Here is a 21,610-nt window from a genome sequence, read left to right as displayed (position 1 = left end):
TAGTTCACATCATTTTCTTTGGATTGAAATAATTTTAGAGGAGATAAAACAGAATCTGGGGTTACCGCCAAAACTTGCAGTTTTAAACTTGGGAAGTTTCCGTTGGGGCCTGCGCAGGTGCAGATACTCCACATGTGTGCATTCACAGAGTCCACGAAGAAAAAGTATCGTGTGTGAAGGCCCCAGTGTGTAAAAAGCTACTGTGTAAAGTTAGGATTGTCCATGCCATCATAAATGGATAGACTCACTCAAGGAAGCCATATCCATCTATACTGTTGTATGTATATTCTAGCTCTTGTCTGCCCAAGCTACATCACAAAATCCTCACAATTCTTTCAGAACCCCTAGCCCACATCTCAATTGTATTCTTTAACTCTGTCAACCTTCAGAAAAGGATTGGGTAGTATAGGGGTCTACACTGGCCACAAGGAGTCATGCGATTGCCAGTTCTACCAGTTAGTGCTGCACCTTATTCTTGAAAGGAAATCCATGGGAATTTACCTGTGAGGGTCCTTTGAACTTGGTATAATATACACACATTCCCGTTTGGTGAAAGTATTTTCTATCCAAGATTTCTGGGACTGTAAAACAAAATAATATGAACAAAAAATATATCAACAATCTGTGAATCGCTTATGACAACCTATAAATACTAAGAAAATGCCGAATTCACATGATAGGGATACTATACTAAAGAAAATGAGTAATGACAGCTACAACTAGAATTAGCAGCAAAATATCAACCAGCTTGTTTCCATAATAAGAATATCCAAACAACAAATAATAAAAAGGTTGCTCAGAAAAGGGGTTGTTACTTTTAAAGTAATATATCATATAAATAAACAATCTGGTCCACTAGTTCACAAATCAAGATAGAAAAAAGCAAGCAACATATACTAAACACCTGATATATTTCTTTGGGGAGAAATGTACAAAAATATAGTATAGCATTCAATTATTTGAGTGAGTAAGAAGCTTTCTATTGTTTTTATGTACTGTACTGTATTTAGGACATTCAGGTAAAGAGAGGGCCAAAATCCAACATGTACTTTAGTATTGGTGTAACCGAGCATGTTCTACTTCCCATGGCAGCCCTCTGAGCATCCAAATGCTGCTTCAGTTCATTTCTCAACTGTCCAAAACAGATTTTGAGAGCACACAGGGAAATGCAAGCGGGGATGACCAACTCTTGGGGAAGCAGAGACATCCAGAAGAAGCAGACTGTTGGGAGTCTGATCGGAGGCCCATAAATATACCATTTAAGATTGCTACTATTGCAGAGTCAGGAAAAGGTAGGTGCTACTCCATGTTTTAAGTCACCTAATCTTAGAGTTTAGAACAGTACTCTGAATTTATTATCTTAAAGTCAGGGTGGATAACAACAGCCCTGGAAATCCAAGCCTAGAATCGGAGATGATCTCATAATGAACAGTTTCATGGCCGATAGTTGGGAGGATGGCGGAGAGATACTGGATGTGAAGAATGGCAGGAGAAAGAAAATAGTTGTTTTACAAATATTTGCCCAAGAGTTTATACAATGCTACCATAAATAGATTCCTTCAGACTTCTTGTGGTTCTGCTTATAAAACTCCTTGCAGAAATTGAATAAGTTATTGGACTTAGCTTTATATTTCTCACACAATGATCTAGCAAAACAAACACTGCCACGGATGCAGAGATGTATTTTGATCCAAACAAAGATATGGTTATCAAATAACCAGCATCCATGGGGATAGAGGATGCCAGATAAATGTAGTTTCTGGATGCTTGGGAGTTACAACAACAACAACAACAACAACAACAACAATCTTTATTTATACCCCGCCACCATCTCCCCCAACAGGGACTTGGGGCGGCTTACATGAGGCCAAGCCCAAACAGCAGAATTACAATAAGATAAAAACCAAAACACAACAACAACACAGTTGAATACATAAAACATATGAATATGATAAGCAATATACATAAAACATATAAATGCAATGAACAATCACAATGACAATGAGTGGGCCGCACGTGCAAGATAAAATGTTAAAACCCAGGGTGAGATAAACAAAGGAGCAGATTATTTGCAAGGGAGAGCTCATACAGAAACAGGGTTAATTAATATGATACCCTATACTATACTAAAATTTCTATCTTGATTTGGTAATAATAATGAAATACAAGTAATTAAAAGCAAATAAAGACAAACTTGTTAATGTAACACTGTTTTACTGTATTAAAGAAATAGCTTTTTTATTTAAAATATTTTTGATTTTTTTCCTGACTGTTTAAGAGTTCTGGTTGCTTGAGTTCCACTGAACTTGAGAGTCTAATGCAGGGGTCCTCAAACTTTTTAAATAGAGGGCCAGGTGACAGTCCCTCAAACTGTTGAAGGGCCGGATTATAATTTGAAAAAAAATATTGAATGAATTCCTATGCACACTGCACATATCTTATTTGTAGTGCAAAAAAACACTTAAAAACAATACAATAATTAAAATGAAGAACAATTTTAACAAATATAAACTTATTAGTATTTCAATGGGAAGTGTGGACCAGCTTTTGGCTAATGCAATAGGATTGTTGCTGTCGTTGTTGTGTGCTTTCAAGTCGTTTCAGACTTAGGTCGACCCTGAGCGAGGGCCGGGTAAATGGCCTTGGAGGGTCATATCCGGCCCCCGGGCCTTAGTTTGAGGACCCTGGTCTAGTGTATTAATGATCCTACTTTGCTTCTCACATAAGTAAGCAACATGACATATACAAAGGTACTACATTTTATCCTCATATCACTTTATTTAATAGACACCAATGGAAGTTCCACAGCCATTCCATCAGCAGTAACTTGCTGCATAGATTTTAATAGCAGGTGGCAAATCATGCTCTCTCTTCCCCAGAGGAAGGCAAAGGCAAGCAACCTCTGAACATATCTTGCCTCTCTCCTTAGGATAGCCATAAATCAGAAGCAACTTGAAGGAACACATCAACAACAACAACATCTTCTAATATATGTATCTCCAAACTATGCTTCAGTAAGGCAGGCACCTTGCCGTTTTGAGACAGAAGACAAAATGTTAGTGCTAAATGGACCATAGCATCTTATAATGCATCTAATATAAAAGATAAAAGAATGATTTAAAACATCGACCTCTGAATTGAAAGAATGTCAAATCCAGCTTTCTAAAGAAGTTAATCTGGTTAAGAAATTATATTCTATACATCTATTATTCAGTATGGAGATAAAGTAAATTACCATATTAAGCAATATACAAGATGTTCCATACGTTAATCTCAAGAGAAAAATGAACAATGATCCGTAAAACTCTCTACATGAACGAGAGACTGTGCACTTTACTTTTTTCAAATGTTCTATGCACCTTAAATGTAAACTCGATTAGGCAGTATGTTTTAAAAACAAAACTAGTAAAACAATTGCATTTAAGATACCTGCTCAGGATATAAGGTCCACCTTATTTTCTCTCTGCAGAAATCCATACTGAACAACTACTAGCAGTCTCCTTTGTGGATCAGTCTTATACCACTAAGTTTAACTCTAATTTAAGGTTTTGGAGATGACAGGTTATAACAACATGCTGCTGCTAAAGTGCCGAATGAGATCAGACCTTAAAATATTACAAGAACCATCTTATTGTGTATTACATTTCAATAAACTGGGTATTTCTAGGAAGTTTCTCTCTTAGGAAATATTCTATTCTCTATTTGTAAAATTAAAAATTGAAAAGTCTGCCACAAAAGAATAAAGTTGTCTCAGTACGAGGACATACTGGTTTGATGATCAATGCTTAGATAAAAAAGTAAAGGTAAAGATTTCCCCTGACATTTGGTCATGTCAGAATCTGGGGGGTGGGGCTCATCTCCATTTCTAAGCTGAAGAGTCGGTGTTGTCCACAGACATCTCCAAGGTCAAGTGGCCAGCATAACTGCGTGGAGCCCCGTTACCTTCCTGCCGAAGCGGTACCTACTGATCTACTCACATTTGTATGTTTTTGAACTGCTAGGTTGACAGAAGCTGGGCCTAACAGCTGAAGCTCACCCCACTCCCTGGATTTGAATCGCCAACCTTTCGGTCAGCAAGTTCAGTGATTTAACCCGCTGTGCTACCAGGGGGGTACACAACAAAGTCTTAATGAAGCATGAGATAGTACTTGCCTAATAAAAAGGCAACACATTGACAATCCAGAACCATAATTGAAGATTCACCATAGATGGCTGATCTTTTGATGTTTATCCATGCAACAACAAAGTACAAACAAACCATATAATGTATTGTCGAAGGCTTTCATGGCCGGAATCACTCAGTTCTTGTGGGTTTTTTCGGGCTATATGGCCATGTTCTAGAGGCATTTCTCCTGACGTTTCGCCTGCATCTATGGCAAGCTTCCTCAGAGGGTGAGGTCACCCTCTGACCTCACCCTCTGAGGAAGCTTGCCATAGATGCAGGCGAAACGTCAGGAGAAATGCCTCTAGAACATGGCCATATAGCCCGAAAAAACCCACAAGAACTAAACCATATAATGTTTGAGGGTTTTTCATTCAAGAGCACTGAGGTGAGACTAGGTCTCTTTACTTTCCATAACGCTCACATTTGAGTAACATGATTCATTATAGCATTTTTCTATTCCATCTCAATTTCGAATGTGTTGTACCACATGGATAAAAACATTAAATGTGAGAGTGCATGCACACTAGAAAAAGCAGATAAAGCAACTCCTTTATAGTTTTAAAACAGAAAGGTAATACATTAAGACCAACCAGACTACCTCTGGTCTTATAGACCGGAGACTATATGTTCACTGTGAGAAGGCACACACTAAGCAACTGTTTTGAATAGTTTTTAGATTAATTTCCATTCAAAAATTGCATCTATATGAATATCTAATTTATATCTACTCCAAAATGCACACATAGGAAAGCAATAGCCAAGAGAAATATTAGAAATAAGGCTTTTGGCAGACAAATGGTGCTGGGGGGAAAACAGACAAACAAAACAGAAAAATGTAATATCTGGGAAAGCTTTCCCTTTCCCTCTCTTACATTCATTGAAATCCTATACAATTTACTCAGACACAAATCTTACAGAGTTCCATGAGGCCAGTGCAACCAGCCTGAGTGATTCATATGATGCACTTGACTACCGTTTGCCCTGACTGCTCCTCCAATCCTGTGTAAGGAAAGCTGTGCTTTGGAGAGGGAAAAGCCACAGACTGAAACAGAAACATGACCACTGTCTAGACCAATGCTTCTCAGGCTATCTGATGTGAGGAACTGGAAATTATTATTATTGTCAACACGCTCGTAGCTAGCACTGTATTTGTGCTCATAGGATCCATTTTTTTCTTGAATTGAAACTTGCCAGACTATGATTCGGGGACAGGCATCAATCCAGGGACCACTGCTTTTGAGTAGCACTGGTCAAGACTTCCCTTTCCTACGAGCAATGCAAAACATGCCTAGTTCAGACACAACCTTCCCAACACCTTCGAGGAAGCATGCAATAGAGTCCTCATTCCACATTTGCACATTCAAGGATTGATTTAAAATATTCTCTCCAGGAATCTCTAGGCCCTCCAGTATGATTCTATGACCAACATCCAGTGGACATTGTCCACAGTAATCATACTGGAATACACAGAAATATTTAAGGGTGTTCTCTTGTGTAAAAAAAAAAGTAGCAATTTCTATTTTACTTTTGCAGTGCTCCTATATGCCTAACCCCAGTTGATGTGCAGGGCTGACTGTATTGGTATCTGTGATTCTGCAATAACAGATTTGCAGTGGCATTGTAGTACAGGATGCGGCAGCATAACTTCCTTTTTTAAAATGCACGCCATTCAGTTGGTTGAAGACGTAGCGGAGTGCTAGTGGTCTTGTTCGAGAGGCAGGAGTATAAAATTTTGTCCTGACACAGTTCAGTAGCCATCATGCGTTGGAACAGTGAGGAGCGTGCTTTTGCCGTTGAGGCCTACTTTTCGAGCGGTTGTTCTGTGATCGTAACTTTCAGATTCGCTTTAATTTAGCCCCATTGGCCCCTATCCCGGACCAGAAATCAATTGTGACGTGGGTCACTACATTCAGGCAAGTGCGACAAGATGAAGAACTGGAGTCCCTCGGCCCATGAGATCACCTGAGAACATTGAGGCAGTGAGAGCTTCAATGTTGTGATTACCACGGCGTTCTGCGCGCAAACATGCATCTGCCCTTGGACTTTCCGATCGTTCTGTGAGGAGAATTCTTCATGATGATCTTCACTTCCATCCTTACAAGATGGCGATTGTGCAGGAACTTTCTGAACATGACTCCAATTCTCAGAGGAACGCATGTGAGGTTCTTCTTGAAGTCGTTCCTGAGGACGCTATTGTTTTTTTTAGTGATTAAGCCCATTTTCATTTGTGTGGATCCGTCAACAAACAAAACCTGCGCTACTGAGCTGACAACAATCCTCGAGAATTGCATCAAAGGCCTTTGCATTCACCTAAAATCACAGTGTGGTGTTCAATTTACTCAGCTGGAATTATTGGTCCCTGGTTCTTTGAGGAAAATTAAGTCGTAGTGACAGTGAATTCGGACCGGTATGTAAACATGTTACAGGATTTTTTTCCCCCACAGCTAGATGGGTTGGACTTAGGGGACATTTGGTGCCAACAAGACGGTGCAACTGCACACACTTTAAGAGCATCGATGGCTGTTTTGAGAGAACACTTCCCAAAGCGCCTCATCTCAATTAGGGGGGATTTGGAGTGGCTGGCCCACTCTCCAGATTTGGTCCATTGTGATTTTTTTCTATGGGGTTTTTTGAAATCCCGTGTTTATGTGAACTGTACAAGGACCTTACAAGATTTGAAGACCAACATCCAGGAAGAAATTGCCAACATAACGCCTGCTATGCTGGCAAGAGTCATGACAAACGCCAGAAATCGGTTTACTCAGTGTATGGAGAATGGGGAAGTTACCTACCTAATTTGATCTTCAAAACCATGTAAAACAAAATTTTAGGTTTTATAAAAAAAATCTGATTCATACAATGGGTTTTATTAAGTTTTGAAAAAAGGAAGTTATGCTGCTGCACCCTGTACCATATCAGTAGCACCAGTCTTTCTGAATGCAGAATGCAACAGCTCCATGAGTATGATTATTACAGGACCACCCGTTTCTTCTCCCTATTCCAAAAAATAGATGATAGCATGTTGATCATAAAGTATGTTGAGAAGCCCAGTTGAAAAAAGATCCAGGGAGGTACAGGACTGAACTACGAGGGTTATCCGGAAAGTAAGGTTACAAGGCACATAGCTCTCACAGGGAATTTTCACAGAGGAAGTTAGTTTCACTGCCGTATAGCAGGAAGCCAGCGGACGCAAACGAGGAGTGCCAGTCGTCAATATCTCATCGACTGGTGTTGTGGTGAAGGTTAGAGATGAGCGTCCTCATTCCGTTTCCTCCAAGTGCGAAGTTCATGCTGTAATAAGCTACTTAAATGCCAAGGGCATGAACGCCTTTGCAATTCGTCATGAAATCATTTCAGTTTATAAAGACGTAATGTCAAGACTGCATGTGACAAAATAGGTGCAGAATATATTGTGAGACCATGAAGAAACTTTGCAGAGCCATCTAAAACAAACATTGTGGGATGCTGACAGTGGGAGTCTGTGTCCTTCATTAACAATACACGTCTGCACACCGCTCATGCCACACAAGAGTTGTTGACTCCATTTAGTTGGAATGTTTTAAGCCACCTCTCTCACAGCCCCGATCTTGCACCCAGTGACTATCATCTGCTCACTAAATTGAAGGAACACCTGGGTGGAAAACGCTTTTCCAACGATGACAAGGTGAAAATCAAAGTGACAAACTGGCTGGAAAAGGTGGAGGGAAACTTCTATGGCATAGGCATCAAAAACGTGTCCCACTTATGACAAAATGTATTGAACTGAATCTTGATTATGTGGAAAAATAATGTAATACCTATGCTACAATCCATGTACGGTAAGTTTTATTAAAAGATATTCATTCTTTGTATTTTAAAAATATCTTGTAACCTTACTTTCCGGATAACCCTTGTACCATAAAATTTTTCTTTTTTTTGCAGCTCTAAAAAACTGTGATATATTTCAAACACAAATTGAATTTTAATTACCCTGCTTTTTTCCAAGCAACTCAAAGCAACATGAAGCCCCTTCTCCCATTTCATCATCACAATAACCCTTTTAAGGTACGTTAGACTGAAAATTCGAGATATGAAAACAGTCACCCGATTCCTATTCCCAACATGCTAACCACTACAGCTCCACAACATCTCATAACATTTAGAGTAATGCTGTGAATGCAAAGACCTCATATATGCAATATGTTTTCTACAGAATGTAACTGTACAATCTATTCTGAATGAACACACAGCATAATACACACAAAAACCAGTTCAAATCTCACTGCCTAATTGAACTTCAGGCACAAATGTACACTCCGCTCCCAGTAATGAGCAGAACTAGAACACAAGGTTTCAAATAGAAAGCACTTTTATGCATTAGTTCAATTGCTTGGTTTAAACCCGATAATGAAAAAACAGTACCAACTCTACCTAAAGTGCCTTAAAGAAAATTTCAGAGCCTATTTTGAAAAGCAGATCTTCTCAACGGAAATTTCTACTTATAAACCCACATATTTCCATCATTTACAAGAAAAAGACACATTTGTATTAACCAAACACATGGCGATCATGAGACTAAGCTATGACCCAGGCCTTGCTGGCTTTAACCCTTGTACCCTTAAAGGCTCCAAAAGCAATAGCTGGGAGGCAAACACATAAACCTCTTTTATCTTCCCATCATCTCTTAAAGTCAATGAATCTCATTTTAGAAACTGAGCACCTGAGGTGGAAATTACAGCTCATTGCATTCACACATACAAAGCAGCTTGATAATAATACTGTTCCTTTCCTTTCTGCCTCTATTGTATACACAAATATACAATAGAGGTTGTTGTTATTATTTTAATAGAAAGTTCATCAGATGATTCTGCAAGGAATCAGTTCAAAACAAAGACAAATAACTCCTCCAATAAGACTTTTACCTGGGAGCAACTTCCAGATAGCCATCTCCAAAGCTCCCCCAGGACAACATTATGCACTCTGCCCCATCAGGCATTTGAATCAGCAGTCCTCCTGATTCAAAGGGCACCTTTCCTGGGAATATTCGTGGATTGAGAATGTGACACATTATTCAGGTGGTTAAATACAAAACTAGTACCGTCATTAACAACCCATTACCTACTGCAGCCATGATGGAAGGGATGATGGAGAGATAATTTCATGTCTGGGAACTTGTGTTTGTAGAAGCTGCATGCAAATACACGTTCCCTTAGTCAAGGTTTGCTATTAACCAGAGTTCTAGAATAAGCCGGAATCTCTGTCTAATAGGGGCACCTAGGCCCCATCTACACTGCCATATAATGCAATCTGAACTGCATTATAATGGTTAGTGTAGACTTGTGAGTCTACACTGCCATATAATTCAGTTCAATGCAGTTAATCTATACAGTTCTGGCAGGGGCTTACTTGTCTGAATGCATCCACCACTACGTCCCACCTCGTAATCTAAGATCATCCGGGGAGGCCCAGCTCTCACTCCCATCAACAGCATAGATGCACCTGGCGGGGACAAGAGACAGGGCCTTCTCGGCTGTGACCCCCCGCCTATGGAACACACTCCCAAATGAGGTCAGATCCACTCCCGCCCTCCTGGCTTTTAGAAAAAAATTAAAATCATTGTTTTGGGACCAGGCCTTCGGGCAGTAGAAGTAAATGTATGCAGCATTTCAGAAAGACAATGACTGGAACGGCGATTCGATGGACGAGACTGTTTTATTGTTTTAATGATTGTTTTATTGCTCATGGATATATTTTTTAATTTAATTTATGTCTAATTGTAGTGTATAATTGTAATAGTTTGTCCTGGCATTGGATTTTTGCCATTACTTATGTGTAAACTGCTTTGAGTCCCCCTCGGGGTGTGAAAAGTGGTATACAAATACTGTAAATAAATAATAATAAATAAATTCTGAAATTGGATTGTATGACAGTGTAGATTGGGCTCTGGATAGAGATTTAAGTCTGGCTAACAATAACCATGGTTAAATGTCAGTACTTAGGTTAGACGAAGTGAAAGCAAAGAAATTGCCAGAAGTTGAGCACTAGAGGATTTAAAGATTCTTAGAGAGGTGTTCTCTCTAGGAATATCTAAATCCTCCTGTATGATTCTATGGTTAGCTTCTGACATAGAGTCATGTTGGAGGACCTAGAGAGTCCTAGAAAGAATGCTGTAATCAAATCCATGAATAATCAAATCCACAAAAGTAACGCCTGCAAATATGGAGGGCCGACTATAGTCAGTGCATTGTTTGTATTATAAACCCAATTGTAAACAACGTTAATGTAAGATCAAAAAACATTCTGCGAACAAGCTTTCCATAGGGAGTACAAGATTTTAGGAACAGTTTAAAAAGACAGTCGATTAAAGAAAGCTGCTTAAACCAGTCTCCTGTAAAAAAAAAAATCAGATTAGTCATATTGACACGATTTTATTCTTTCAAGAAAAAAATAAAAGCCAAAAGGTAAAGATATGTATTGCCCTAGACCTGTTTAAATGTCCTCCAAAAACCCACACAGACATCTTGTTTTTGCAAGGAATCAAAAACCACAAAGCCAAATAGTGAATCCTCGGAGCATAAATCTTTTTTTCTGAGGCTTAACAGCCATGTTTTGAAATATCATGACTCAACAAATGAGCCATGAGTAAGTTTAAAGATTGAGTCATTCCTCTCCACTGAATCATGTTATCCAAAAAGAGAATTGTAATCATTATGCACCCAAGTAAAGCACACACACATAAAAGCAGCAAATTTTGTTATTCGTCCAGCATTTTATGGCATTGACTGTTTGCCGATTTGTTGTAAATCACCCTGAGTCCCTATAGGGAGATAAGGTGGGATAAAAATAAATTATTATTATTATTATTATTATTATTATTATTATATTTAATGCACTCTGAACTGAAACAAGTCAGCAACACACAAAGCTTGCATGTTCATTTGCTTAAAAAGCGCAAGCATTTGTCTAAAGTGCCTCTCATTCTATGCTATGTGTTCCAAGATAACACTTATCATTCAGGCAACAAGAGACACTTCATATAGTTCTGCACATTTCCCAGATTACAACAGTCATGCCCCTATCTTGGCAGATGCCCAACCGAGAGCATGCTGTGGGTAGCTAAGATAAACAACATTTCTTTTCCCGTTCTCTGGACAGTTTGAGCTGTTGCTTCCACAACCCTTCTGTACAATGAATTAGATTAAGTCTGTGGATGAGACAGCATTGAGAGTTATTATCAAAATAAAGATTCTAGTAGTTTCATAGAAAAGGTAAAAGTTTTCTCTGACATTAATTTTGTCGTGTCTGACTCTGGGGGATGGTGTTCATCTCCATTTCTAAGCCGAAGAGCTGGCATTGTCTGTAGACACCTCCAAGGTCATATGGCTGGCATGACTGCATGGAGCGCCATTACCTTCCCACTTGAGCAGTACTTATTGATCTACTTACATTTGCATATTTTCGAACTGCTAGGTTGGCAGAAGCTGGGGCTAACAGTGAGAGCTCACTCCACTCCCTAGATTTGAACTGCCGACCTTTCGGTCAGCAAGTTCAGCAGCTCAGCTGTTTAACCCACTGTGCCACCAGGAGCTTCTTCAGCACCAGAGGCTGGGATTTGAACCCAGGTAAAATCTGACAGCCTTTGACTGTGTGGATCATAATAAATCGTGGCAAGTTCTTAGTGGGATGGGCATCCCAAGCCACCTTGTCTCTCTCCTGAGGAATCTGTACAAGGACCAAGTAGCAACAGTAAGAACTGACCACGGAACAACAGACTGGTTCAAGATTGGGAAAGGCGTACGGCAATGCTGCATACTCTCACCCAACCTTTTTAACTTGTATGCAGAACACATCATGCGATGTGCGGGGCTGGATGAATGCAAAGCTGGGGTGAAAATTGCTGGAAGAAACATTAACAACCTCAGATATGCAGATGACACCACTCTGATGGCCGAAAGTGAGGAGGAACTGAGGAGCCTTCTAATCAAGGTGAAAGAAGAAAGCGCAAAAGCCGGGTTGCAGCTAAACGTCAAAAAAACCAAGATTATGGCAACAAGAATGATTGACAACTGGAAAATAAAGGGAGAAACTGTGGAGGCCGTGACAGACTTTGTATTTCTAGGTGCAAAGATTACTGCAGATGCAGACTGTAGCCAGGAAATCAGAAGACGCTTACTTCTTGGGAGGAGAGCAATGTCCAATCTCGATAAAATAGTAAAGAGTAGAGACATCAGACTGGCAACAAAGATCCGCCTAGTCAAAGCCATGGTATTCCCTGTAGTAACCTACGGTTGTGAGAGCTGGACCTTAGGGAAGGCTGGGCGAAGGAAGATTGATGCTTTTGAGCTGTGGTGTTGGAGGAAAGTTCTGAGAGTGCCTTGGACTGCGAGAAGATCCAACCAGTCCATCCTCCAGGAAATAAAGCCCGACTGCTCACTGGAGGGAAAGATACTAGAGACAAAGTTGAAATACTTTGGCCACATCATAAGGAGACAGGAAAGCCTAGAGAAGACAATTATGCTGGGGAAAGTGGAAGGCAAAAGGAAGAGGGGCCGACCAAGGGCAAGATGGATGGATGGCATCCTCGAAGTGACTGGACTGACCTTGAGGGAGCTGGGGCCGACAGGGAGCTCTGGCGTGGGCTGGTCCATGAGGTCACGAAGAGTCGGAGACGACTGAACGAATGAACAACAACAAAATCTGGGTTCAAATCTCTACCTAACTGGGTAATCTTATATGCCAACTTACCTGTAATAAATACAACCAAGGAATAAATAACTCCAAGCTTGTCATTATAAAATCAAAAGTGCTGCCATGAAGCACATGCAAAATTGCATCCCAAAACATGTAAAAACTGTGTATCCATAGTCATGAAAGAAATTATTGAAAAGTATCAACATTAATAGGCCCCCTATTGGTGCAGCGGGTTAAACCACTGAACTGCTGAACTTGCTGACCAAAACATTGGTGGATTGAAACCAGGGAGTAGAGTGAGCTCCTGCTGTTAGGCCCAGCTTCTGCCAACCCAGCAGTTCAAAAACATGAAAATGTGAGATCAATAGGTACCGCCTTGGTGGGAATGTAATGGCACTCCATGCAGCCATGCTGACCACATAACCTTGAAGGTGTCTAACGCCGACTCTTCAGCTTAAAAATGGAGATTAACACCCCCAAGAGGCGTACATGAGTAGACTTAATGTCAGGGGAAATCTTTACCTTCACTATCAACATTAATGTTGAAAGTAGAAAAAGAACAATTGCTCAACCTGTATTTACAAAGGTAAGATTATTCTTACCATTGTGTTCTAAATTTATAAAGTAAATAGGACAGGGAGAAACTAAGGGTAAGTGAAAAATAGAACAATTTACTTAGGAAGACTGTGAGGCATTTTTTAGTTAAAAGGAACACTGGATAAACCCCACCTAGCCTTAGATTAGAAAAATGATCCACTGCATTTAGCAATTTGTGTTTTAAAATGAGAAAAAGGTTTCATCCTCAAACATGCTTTTCCTAAAACAGGAAAACTAGATTGAACACTTTGTATTTTCAAAAGCAGCCATGACAATACAATTAACAATATATCAGCAATAACAAACAATTACAAAATACAAATATAGGTGCCCTCCCTGATCTTCTTACTCTTATCATTTTTGTCCTTTTAAATCCTTGGAAAATGACATCCATCGGTTTCACTCTGAGACTGCTATGGAAAGCAGAAACTTTTGTAAGAGGAGGACCTCCCATACATAATAAAAAGAATAGTGACCCCATAATCGAGCAAAAGGAGAGAGATCCTATGATACTCATGTCCACAACTTTAATTATACTGTATTCATTTGAATTTCTGTGGATGACAGCCCTTAGAAAACTAGCTTAGTGGTATGAAATTCAATGCTTTTCCAGTTCGGATTATTCACTTTCTGGGGCACCATGTCCCTTCTAAAAGAACTTAATTCTAATACCATTGTTTTAACACATGAGCTTGAACAATTATTGGATTGGATGACTCAGCAACAGTACAGGGACTTAAGGAAAGCACCTACCCAGTTTTAGGACTTCTTTGCCCTAGCTATACCCAAAGAAATACTCAATAGAGAAATGACTTCTATCATGAATTTGGGCCTCTCAGCAGCATCCATTATTCTTACTGTAGTTCTTTATTGAATTAATTTTTAATCTAAATAAAAGTATAGATTGGTGGTAAAATAAGACAACACTTATCATTAAAGTATTAAGGGCCATGAAATGGTTCAGGAGAGCGGAGAGAGAGACTGTGAGATAAAGATACTGCTATGCAGTAGTTCAGTAACATACGTCTCAAACGGAGATGCTACTCATCCACACAACCGGATTTAGAATATTTTACATTTCACTCTGGGGAAGGATGACTGGAAATTTGGAATGAAGTCCCATCACTTTGTCAACAGCACTTAATATTTTTCGATTTTCAACAGAATGACATGATGCAATAGATAGATGATACACAAGAAAGTGCATTAGATTAAAAACAGAACCAATGAAGATATCTAGTACAATGACTAAGGTTTGTTCTGGTTGGAACTGCACTCATTGAGAAATTAAGTATGAAGCGTGGTGGCATTTCTGAATCCAGCACTACTCCTGAAATCTTAGGCTGGATCTACACTGTTATATAATCCAGTTTCTGAAACCAGTAGAGTAACTGCTTTGAACTGGACTATAAGAGTCTACATTGCCAGACCACTTCATGGTGGTATGGAGATACCAAGTCACCATGTCTGTCTCCTGAGGAAGCTATATAACGACCAAGTAGCAACAGTCAGAACAGACCATGGAACAACAGACTGGTTCAAGATTGGAAAAGGAGTATGGCAGGGCTATATACTCTCACCCTCCCCATTCAATTTGTATGCAGAACACATCATGCAACGTGTGGGGCTTGACAAATCCAAGGCTGGAGTTAAAACTTCTGAAATAAACATTAACAACCTTAGATATGCAGATGACACCACACTGATGGCTGAACGCGAGGAGGAGCCAAGAAGCCTTCTAACCAAGGTGAAAGAAAAAAGTGCAAAAGCTGGGTTGCAGTTAAATTAATGATTGATAACTGGCAAATAGAGGGAAAAAACGTGGAGGCAGTGACAGACTTTGTATTTCTAGGCACAAAAATGAATGCAGACATAGACTGCAACCAGGACATCAGAAGATGTTTCCTTCTTGGGAGGAGAGCAATGAACAATCTCAATAAAATAGTTAACAGTAGAGACATCACACTGGCAATGAAGATCCACATAGTTAAAGCAATGGTATTCCCCGTAGTAATCTATGGATGAAAGATTTGAACCATAAGGAAGGCTGAGCAAAGGAAGAGGAGACGCTTTTGAATTGTGGTGTTGGAGGAAAATCGTGAGACTGCCTTGGACTGCAAGAAGATCAAACCAGTCCATACTTCAGGAAAGAAAGCCTGGCTGCTCACTGGAGGGAAGGATATTAGAGGCAAAGATGAAGAACTTTGGCCACATCATGAAAAGACAGGAAAGTTTGGAGAAGACGTTGCTGGGGAAAAAGAAAGAGGGGCCGACCAAGGATGGATGTTATCCTTGAAGTGACCAGTTTGACCTTGAAGGAGCTGGGAGTGGAGACGGCCAACAGGGAGCTCTGGCATGGGCAGCTCCATGAGGTCATGAAGAGTCAGAAAGAATAAACAACAACAACACTGCCGGACAATCAAGTTCAAAACAGATAATCTGGATTCAGAAATTAGATTATATGGCAGTGTAGATAAGGCCTTAGCCAGCAACATCCCACAGTAATCTTTTACTACCTGAAATTGATGCTACAGAAGTATTATCCACCCCTCCCTAAAGTCCTCCTTGGCTCAAAGAAGCTTACAGCATTAAAACAAAGAGAGCAAAAACACTGCACCATACAAAGCAAATATTTAAAAAATAAAACAATCTTTAAAACATAAACCATTATTTACAACAATAAATGAAACTCCAGCATTGTGTAGGTCTGTTTTCCCTAAAAAAAATTCTGATACAGCTAGTAAAGGTAAAGGTTTTCCCCTGACATTAAGTCCAGTCGTGTCCAACTCTAGGGGTTGTGCTCATCTCCATTTCTAAGCCAAAGAGTCAGCGTTGTCCGTAGACACCTCCAAGGTCAAGTGGCCAGTATGACTGCATGGAGCGCCATTACCTTCCCGCCAAAGCGGTACCTATTGGCCTACTAATATTTGCATGTTTTTGAAATGCTAGGTTGGCAGAAGCTGAGGCTGACAGCGAGAGCTCATGACACTCCTCGGATTTGAACCTGTGACATTTCGGTCAACAATTGATAGGTGAATCAATTCTGATACACCTATCAGAATAAAAACATCTTGACAAGTATTGATAATCTTCATTTTAGTCTAACATAGAGCACTGCACCTGAGATCATCGATGAGAAGTATTTGAAAACACCAATCATTTAGAATGTGACATCTTTCAAGTTTAACCCAATGTAGTGGTTTTAACAGTATAAACCATAATCAGTCTTATTATACCTTCTCTTGGCTAACCTTCCCCTCCATTAAGATCAAAAGAGAGGCTCAGTTTAGGGTTTCATCTTTGTCAGAAACTAGACTGACAAGGAAAGAAAGGAAAGCTTTTCTGGGCGAGGCACCCTCCTTGTGGAATTCACTCCCCAAAGGGGAAAAGGCTTGTTGATTCACAAACTGATACTGCTTTCTTGGAAAGATTTTTAGATGTGACTCCCAATTTGTATTTTATATTGATGGTATTTTCATTGAAAGTTTCTTCCATTGTTACATAGTTTCTACCGAACCCCAAGGGCTTCAAGATGTTATGCTTGGAAAGATACAAATCCAAAAAAATAGAAAGTGAAATTGATATAGTATCAGTATTATCTAACACAAATCTGAATCTGTTTGGAAGCAATGGGGAGGGGGAAGCATTTACAGTGAGGTTTTCTCCAAGTCAGTTACCAGCTATACTAGAAAAACTGGACAAACTACTTCTGGCTGCTGTAATACCCCATACAGAGTTTTTAAGAGAACACAGATGATATTCACAGTAGCACACATTGTCTTCTCTTCTCCCTTTGTGCTACTTGAAACAAAGCAAGATTAATTCAGGTGAAGGAACGTCTATATTACGCACTTTGTAGCCCAATATTTTGCCTATTAGACAGAAATCAATCCCACAAAATTTGGTAGGACTCTCATATAAGCATATCTGGATTACAGTGTAATAACCTCACTTATAACATGCAAAGCTGGGGTGAAAATTGCTGGAAGAAACATTAACAACCTCAGATATGCAGATGACACCACTCTGATGGCCGAAAGCGAGGAGGAGCTGAGGAGCCTTCTAATCAAGGTGAAAGAAGAAAGCGCAAAAGCCGGGTTGCAGCTAAACATCAAAAAAACCAAGATTATGGCAACAAGAATGATTGACAACTGGAAAATAGAGGGAGAAACCGTGGAGGCCGTGACAGACTTTGTATTTCTAGGCGCAAAGATGACTGCAGATGCAGACTGTGGCCAGGAAATCAGAAGACGCTTCCTTCTTGGGAGGAGAGCAATGTCCAGTCTCGATAAAATAGTAAAGAGTAGAGACATCAGACTGGCAACAAAGATCCATTGCCTAGTCAAAGCCATGGTCTTCCCTGTAGTCACCTACGGATGTGAGAGCTGGACCTTAGGGAAGGCTGAGCGAAGGAAGAGAGATGCTTTTGAGCTGTGGTGCTGGAGGAAAGTTCTGAGAGTGCCTTGGACTGCGAGAAGATCCAACCAGTCCATCCTCCAGGAAATAAAGCCCGACTGCTCACTGGAGGGAAAGATACTAGAGACAAAGTTGAAGTACTTTGGCCACATCATGAGGAGACAGGAAAGCCTAGAGAAGACAATTATGCTGGGGAAAGTGGAAGGCAAAAGGAAGAGGGGCCGACCAAGGGCAAGATGGATGGATGGCATCCTTGAAGGGACTGGACTGACCTTGAAGGAGCTGGGGGTGGTAACGGCCGATAGGGAGCTCTGGCTGGTCCATGGGCTGGTCCATGAGGTCACGAAGAGTCGGAGACGACTGAACAAATGAACAACAACATAACATGCTCACTATGAAGGATATCAACCAGACTTGCGACTGGTAAAACTACATAGCAATGTAGTGTTAGATTACTTCATTGCTGAAAATTAGACATTTAAGTGCTATGTAAAAATGTTTTACATAGAACTTAAATGATTGAGCATTTATTGATGTTTGGTTCACTCATAAAATCACTGGTTGGAGCTCTGGCACATAACTTGGGCCACTTGATAGCCCTGGCAAGCAGCAAAGTAGTCGGTACAGTTAGCAAAGACATGAGCAAACTTCGGCCCTCCAGGTGTTTTGGACTTCAACTCCCAGAGTTCCTGACAGTCTACCAGCTATTAGGAATTGTGGGAGTTGAAGTCCAAAATACCTGAAGGGCCAAAGTTTGCCCATGCCTGAGTTAGCATCATGATGGGGCTCTGAAGTTCATGTACCATCAAGGGAACTAATATTTTTTTCAAGAAAACCAAGTATTTAAACTACTTTTGCATGCTACACTAGTTACACACTTTTAAGAGGAGGCACTGTTTACAGAAGCAAGGTTAACTGCACTCTGAAATCACATACCAGGTTAATAAAATTTTATAACTGTTATGAAGATACATGTTGAGGATTGCTTCATAAACACCTTTCAGCCGCACCTGCATGGGAACTCTTCCTGCTCATCAACTGCCATTGCAGAAAAGCAAAATTGCTCACCCAAACAACAAGACCATAAGTTACCAAGTGCCAAGACTGCACCTGGGTTATCTGAAGAATGCACCCCGGGCTCAGTCTAACTATATTTCTCTCTAAGCAGTAAATAAGCACGACATGAAAACAGACACAAAATAGCATTAGTTCGATCAAGATTTTCTGGAGTTTAATTCTGTTTTTTCCCCCTCCTCATTCATTAGTTTCACCTCTTTCTCAACTTAGTACTATAGTACCATATTGCCACTAATCACAGAACCATAGAGTTGGAAGGTACACCACCCAGGAGATTCTAGTCCAATCCTCTGCCTTGCAGAAATACACAACTAAAGAACTGCTGAAATATGGCCATATTTTTCCAAGCTGGGTCTTGAGAAACTTCAAGTCGCTTCTGGTTTGAGAGAATTGGCTATCTACAAGGATGTTGCCCAGGGGACACCCAGATGTTTTGATGTTTTGCCATCCTGTGAGAAGCTTCTCTCATGTTCCCGCACGGGAAACTAGAGTTTGACAGATGGGAGCTTACCCCGCTTCCTGGATTCAAACCACCAACCTTTCGGTCAACCAGTTCAGCTGGGGCAAGGGTTTAACCCATTGCACCACTGGGGGCTCTTTTTCCAAACTAAGGCCAGCTGTAGTTGACCATGTGCCAGCTTCTCAATATCCTAGAACTGTCATGCCCAGAACAGGACACTGATGACATCTCCATAATCCGAGGATGTTTGCCATAGATGCAGGCGAAACGTCAGGAGAGAATGCCGCTAGAACATGGCCATATAGCCCGAAAAAAAATACAGCAATCTCCATAATCACTTTCCTCCCCCTGTATATTAAAGCATTAACATAAGAGAAATATGTGCTGTTGAACAAAATTAAGACAAGGACACAAATAAATGAATTTCCACATAAATTTCCACAATTCAAAGTGCTGGTTTTGACCTACAAAACCCTATACAGTTCCGGCCCAGAGTATCTGTCCGAACGGATCTCCCTCTACGTCCCACCTCGGAGTTTAAGATCCTCTGGGGAGACCCTGCTCTCAGCCCCGCCTCTATCACAAGTGAGATTGGCGGGGACGAGGAGCAGGGCCTTCTCAGTTGTGGCCCCTCGCCTATGGAATTCACTCCCCGGGGAAATTAGATCAGCGACATCCCTCCTTTCCTTTAGAAGGAAATTAAAAATATGGATTTGGGACCAGGCGTTTGGGCAATCTGGCAGATAAAGGACTACGACGACGGATAGGAATAGACAATGTGGAATGAAGTATGGACTCTGAGTTGGCAAACGCTGTGCATGAGATTGGTTTACTTGACTGTGATATTTATTGGTGTTTTAATTGTTATAACTATTTAACTGTTGTTTTTATACGTTTATTGTATTATTGTGTAGGCATCGAATTGTGCCTTTTTGTAAGCCGCCCTGAGTCCCCCCTTGGGGGTTGAGAAGGGCGGGGTAGAAGTATACGAAATAAAAATAAATAAATAAATAAATAATAAAACTCTGAATTTGTTTGGATATGATACTCAAAAAGTATTCTTACTTTTTTATTAATCTGAAATTTCAGTTAAAATATTACAGTCTACTGAGGCATTCAGCATTTCTGTCTGGTAAAAAAAGAGTGCAAGTGAACACAAAAAATGCTAAAATCAGATCATGGTCTACAAAGGGAACAGGAGAGTGTTACTGACATTCCAAAATAATTTTATTCCAATTCAACAATTTCCAGACCAGAAATAAGTATACAAGAAGAGACACAATGGATCTGACCAGATGCCTATGTAGTCCAGCATTCTGCTTACTGGCCAATCAGCTGATTAAAGGGATACCTTCCAACAATGGCACATGCTTTCTTGCATTCCCCGGCAACTGATATGCAGAAGCATGCTGCCTTCAATTTGAGAAGTGATGTACAGTCATCCTGAGAAGTAGCCACTGATAGGTCTAACCTTCACGAACCCTTGTAACAATTCTACTGTGAAGTCTTCTCAGCTTACAGGCACAACTACAGATGACATTGGAGTACAGCCACATAATAAATGCAGGCAATGTATTTATTGCAAACATAATATTCATGAAGTATGAGAATTCAAACTTATGAAGAACAGTTACGAAAGATTGCTATGGAGTATCTGCTGGATGTGAAAAGCGTTCCAGGAATGTCAGGTGGACTCTAGATAGAGCATTTGCCTTGAACGGATGTGATGTTAAATGAATTACTAGAACCTTTTGAATGCTTTTGAAAAACGGTGAACTATAGAGCATTCAATCTTATTTTTAGAGTTCAACCCATTAAGAATCCTGGATGGCAACACTTTATATATGTGTGTACATGCATGATTGTATGTGTGTAGCCTGTTGCTCATTTTGCAGCAAACTTTGTTGGAAACATTTGTGGGAAACATTGTTTAAATTATATCATTGTTTTATGACATATTGTTTCACTGAGTATGTAATGGGCTCATTCTTGTCAAAGATAAAGAAAAAAGGGGAATGGTTGAATTGTAAGCCTATGATTATAGAACACAAGAAGTGATAAAAAAGGAGCTGCATTATTGAACTGAACACTGTAATAAGGAAACATGGGGAAGGGAAAATATGAAAGATATACAACTTGTGTTCACAGATTGGAAGGATATTATCCGTTTTCAGCAGCGGCGATCATAACAACATGCTGGACAAACTAATTTTTCCATAGGATAC

The 21,610-nt window shown here is 40.1% G+C and overlaps 1 protein-coding gene across 1 annotated transcript in view; it reads right to left on the bottom strand.

Annotated features, from left to right (window-relative positions):
- Nucleotides 1–21,610, bottom strand: part of TRPM7 (transient receptor potential cation channel subfamily M member 7) — a 96,737-nt gene that overhangs the window by 64,005 nt on the left and 11,122 nt on the right. Inside the window, exon 2 of the mRNA XM_060755235.2 lies at nt 502–581. Coding sequence (XP_060611218.2) covers nt 502–581 — 80 coding nt within the window. The remainder of the gene's footprint in view (nt 1–501; nt 582–21,610) is intronic.

The sequence above is a fragment of the Anolis sagrei genome, chromosome 9 (assembly GCF_037176765.1).
Source record: "Anolis sagrei isolate rAnoSag1 chromosome 9, rAnoSag1.mat, whole genome shotgun sequence".
Taxonomy (NCBI): Eukaryota; Metazoa; Chordata; class Lepidosauria; order Squamata; family Dactyloidae; genus Anolis; species Anolis sagrei.
Note: the sequence above shows the minus strand (reverse complement) of the source record. Positions and strands in the feature narration are given on the sequence as shown.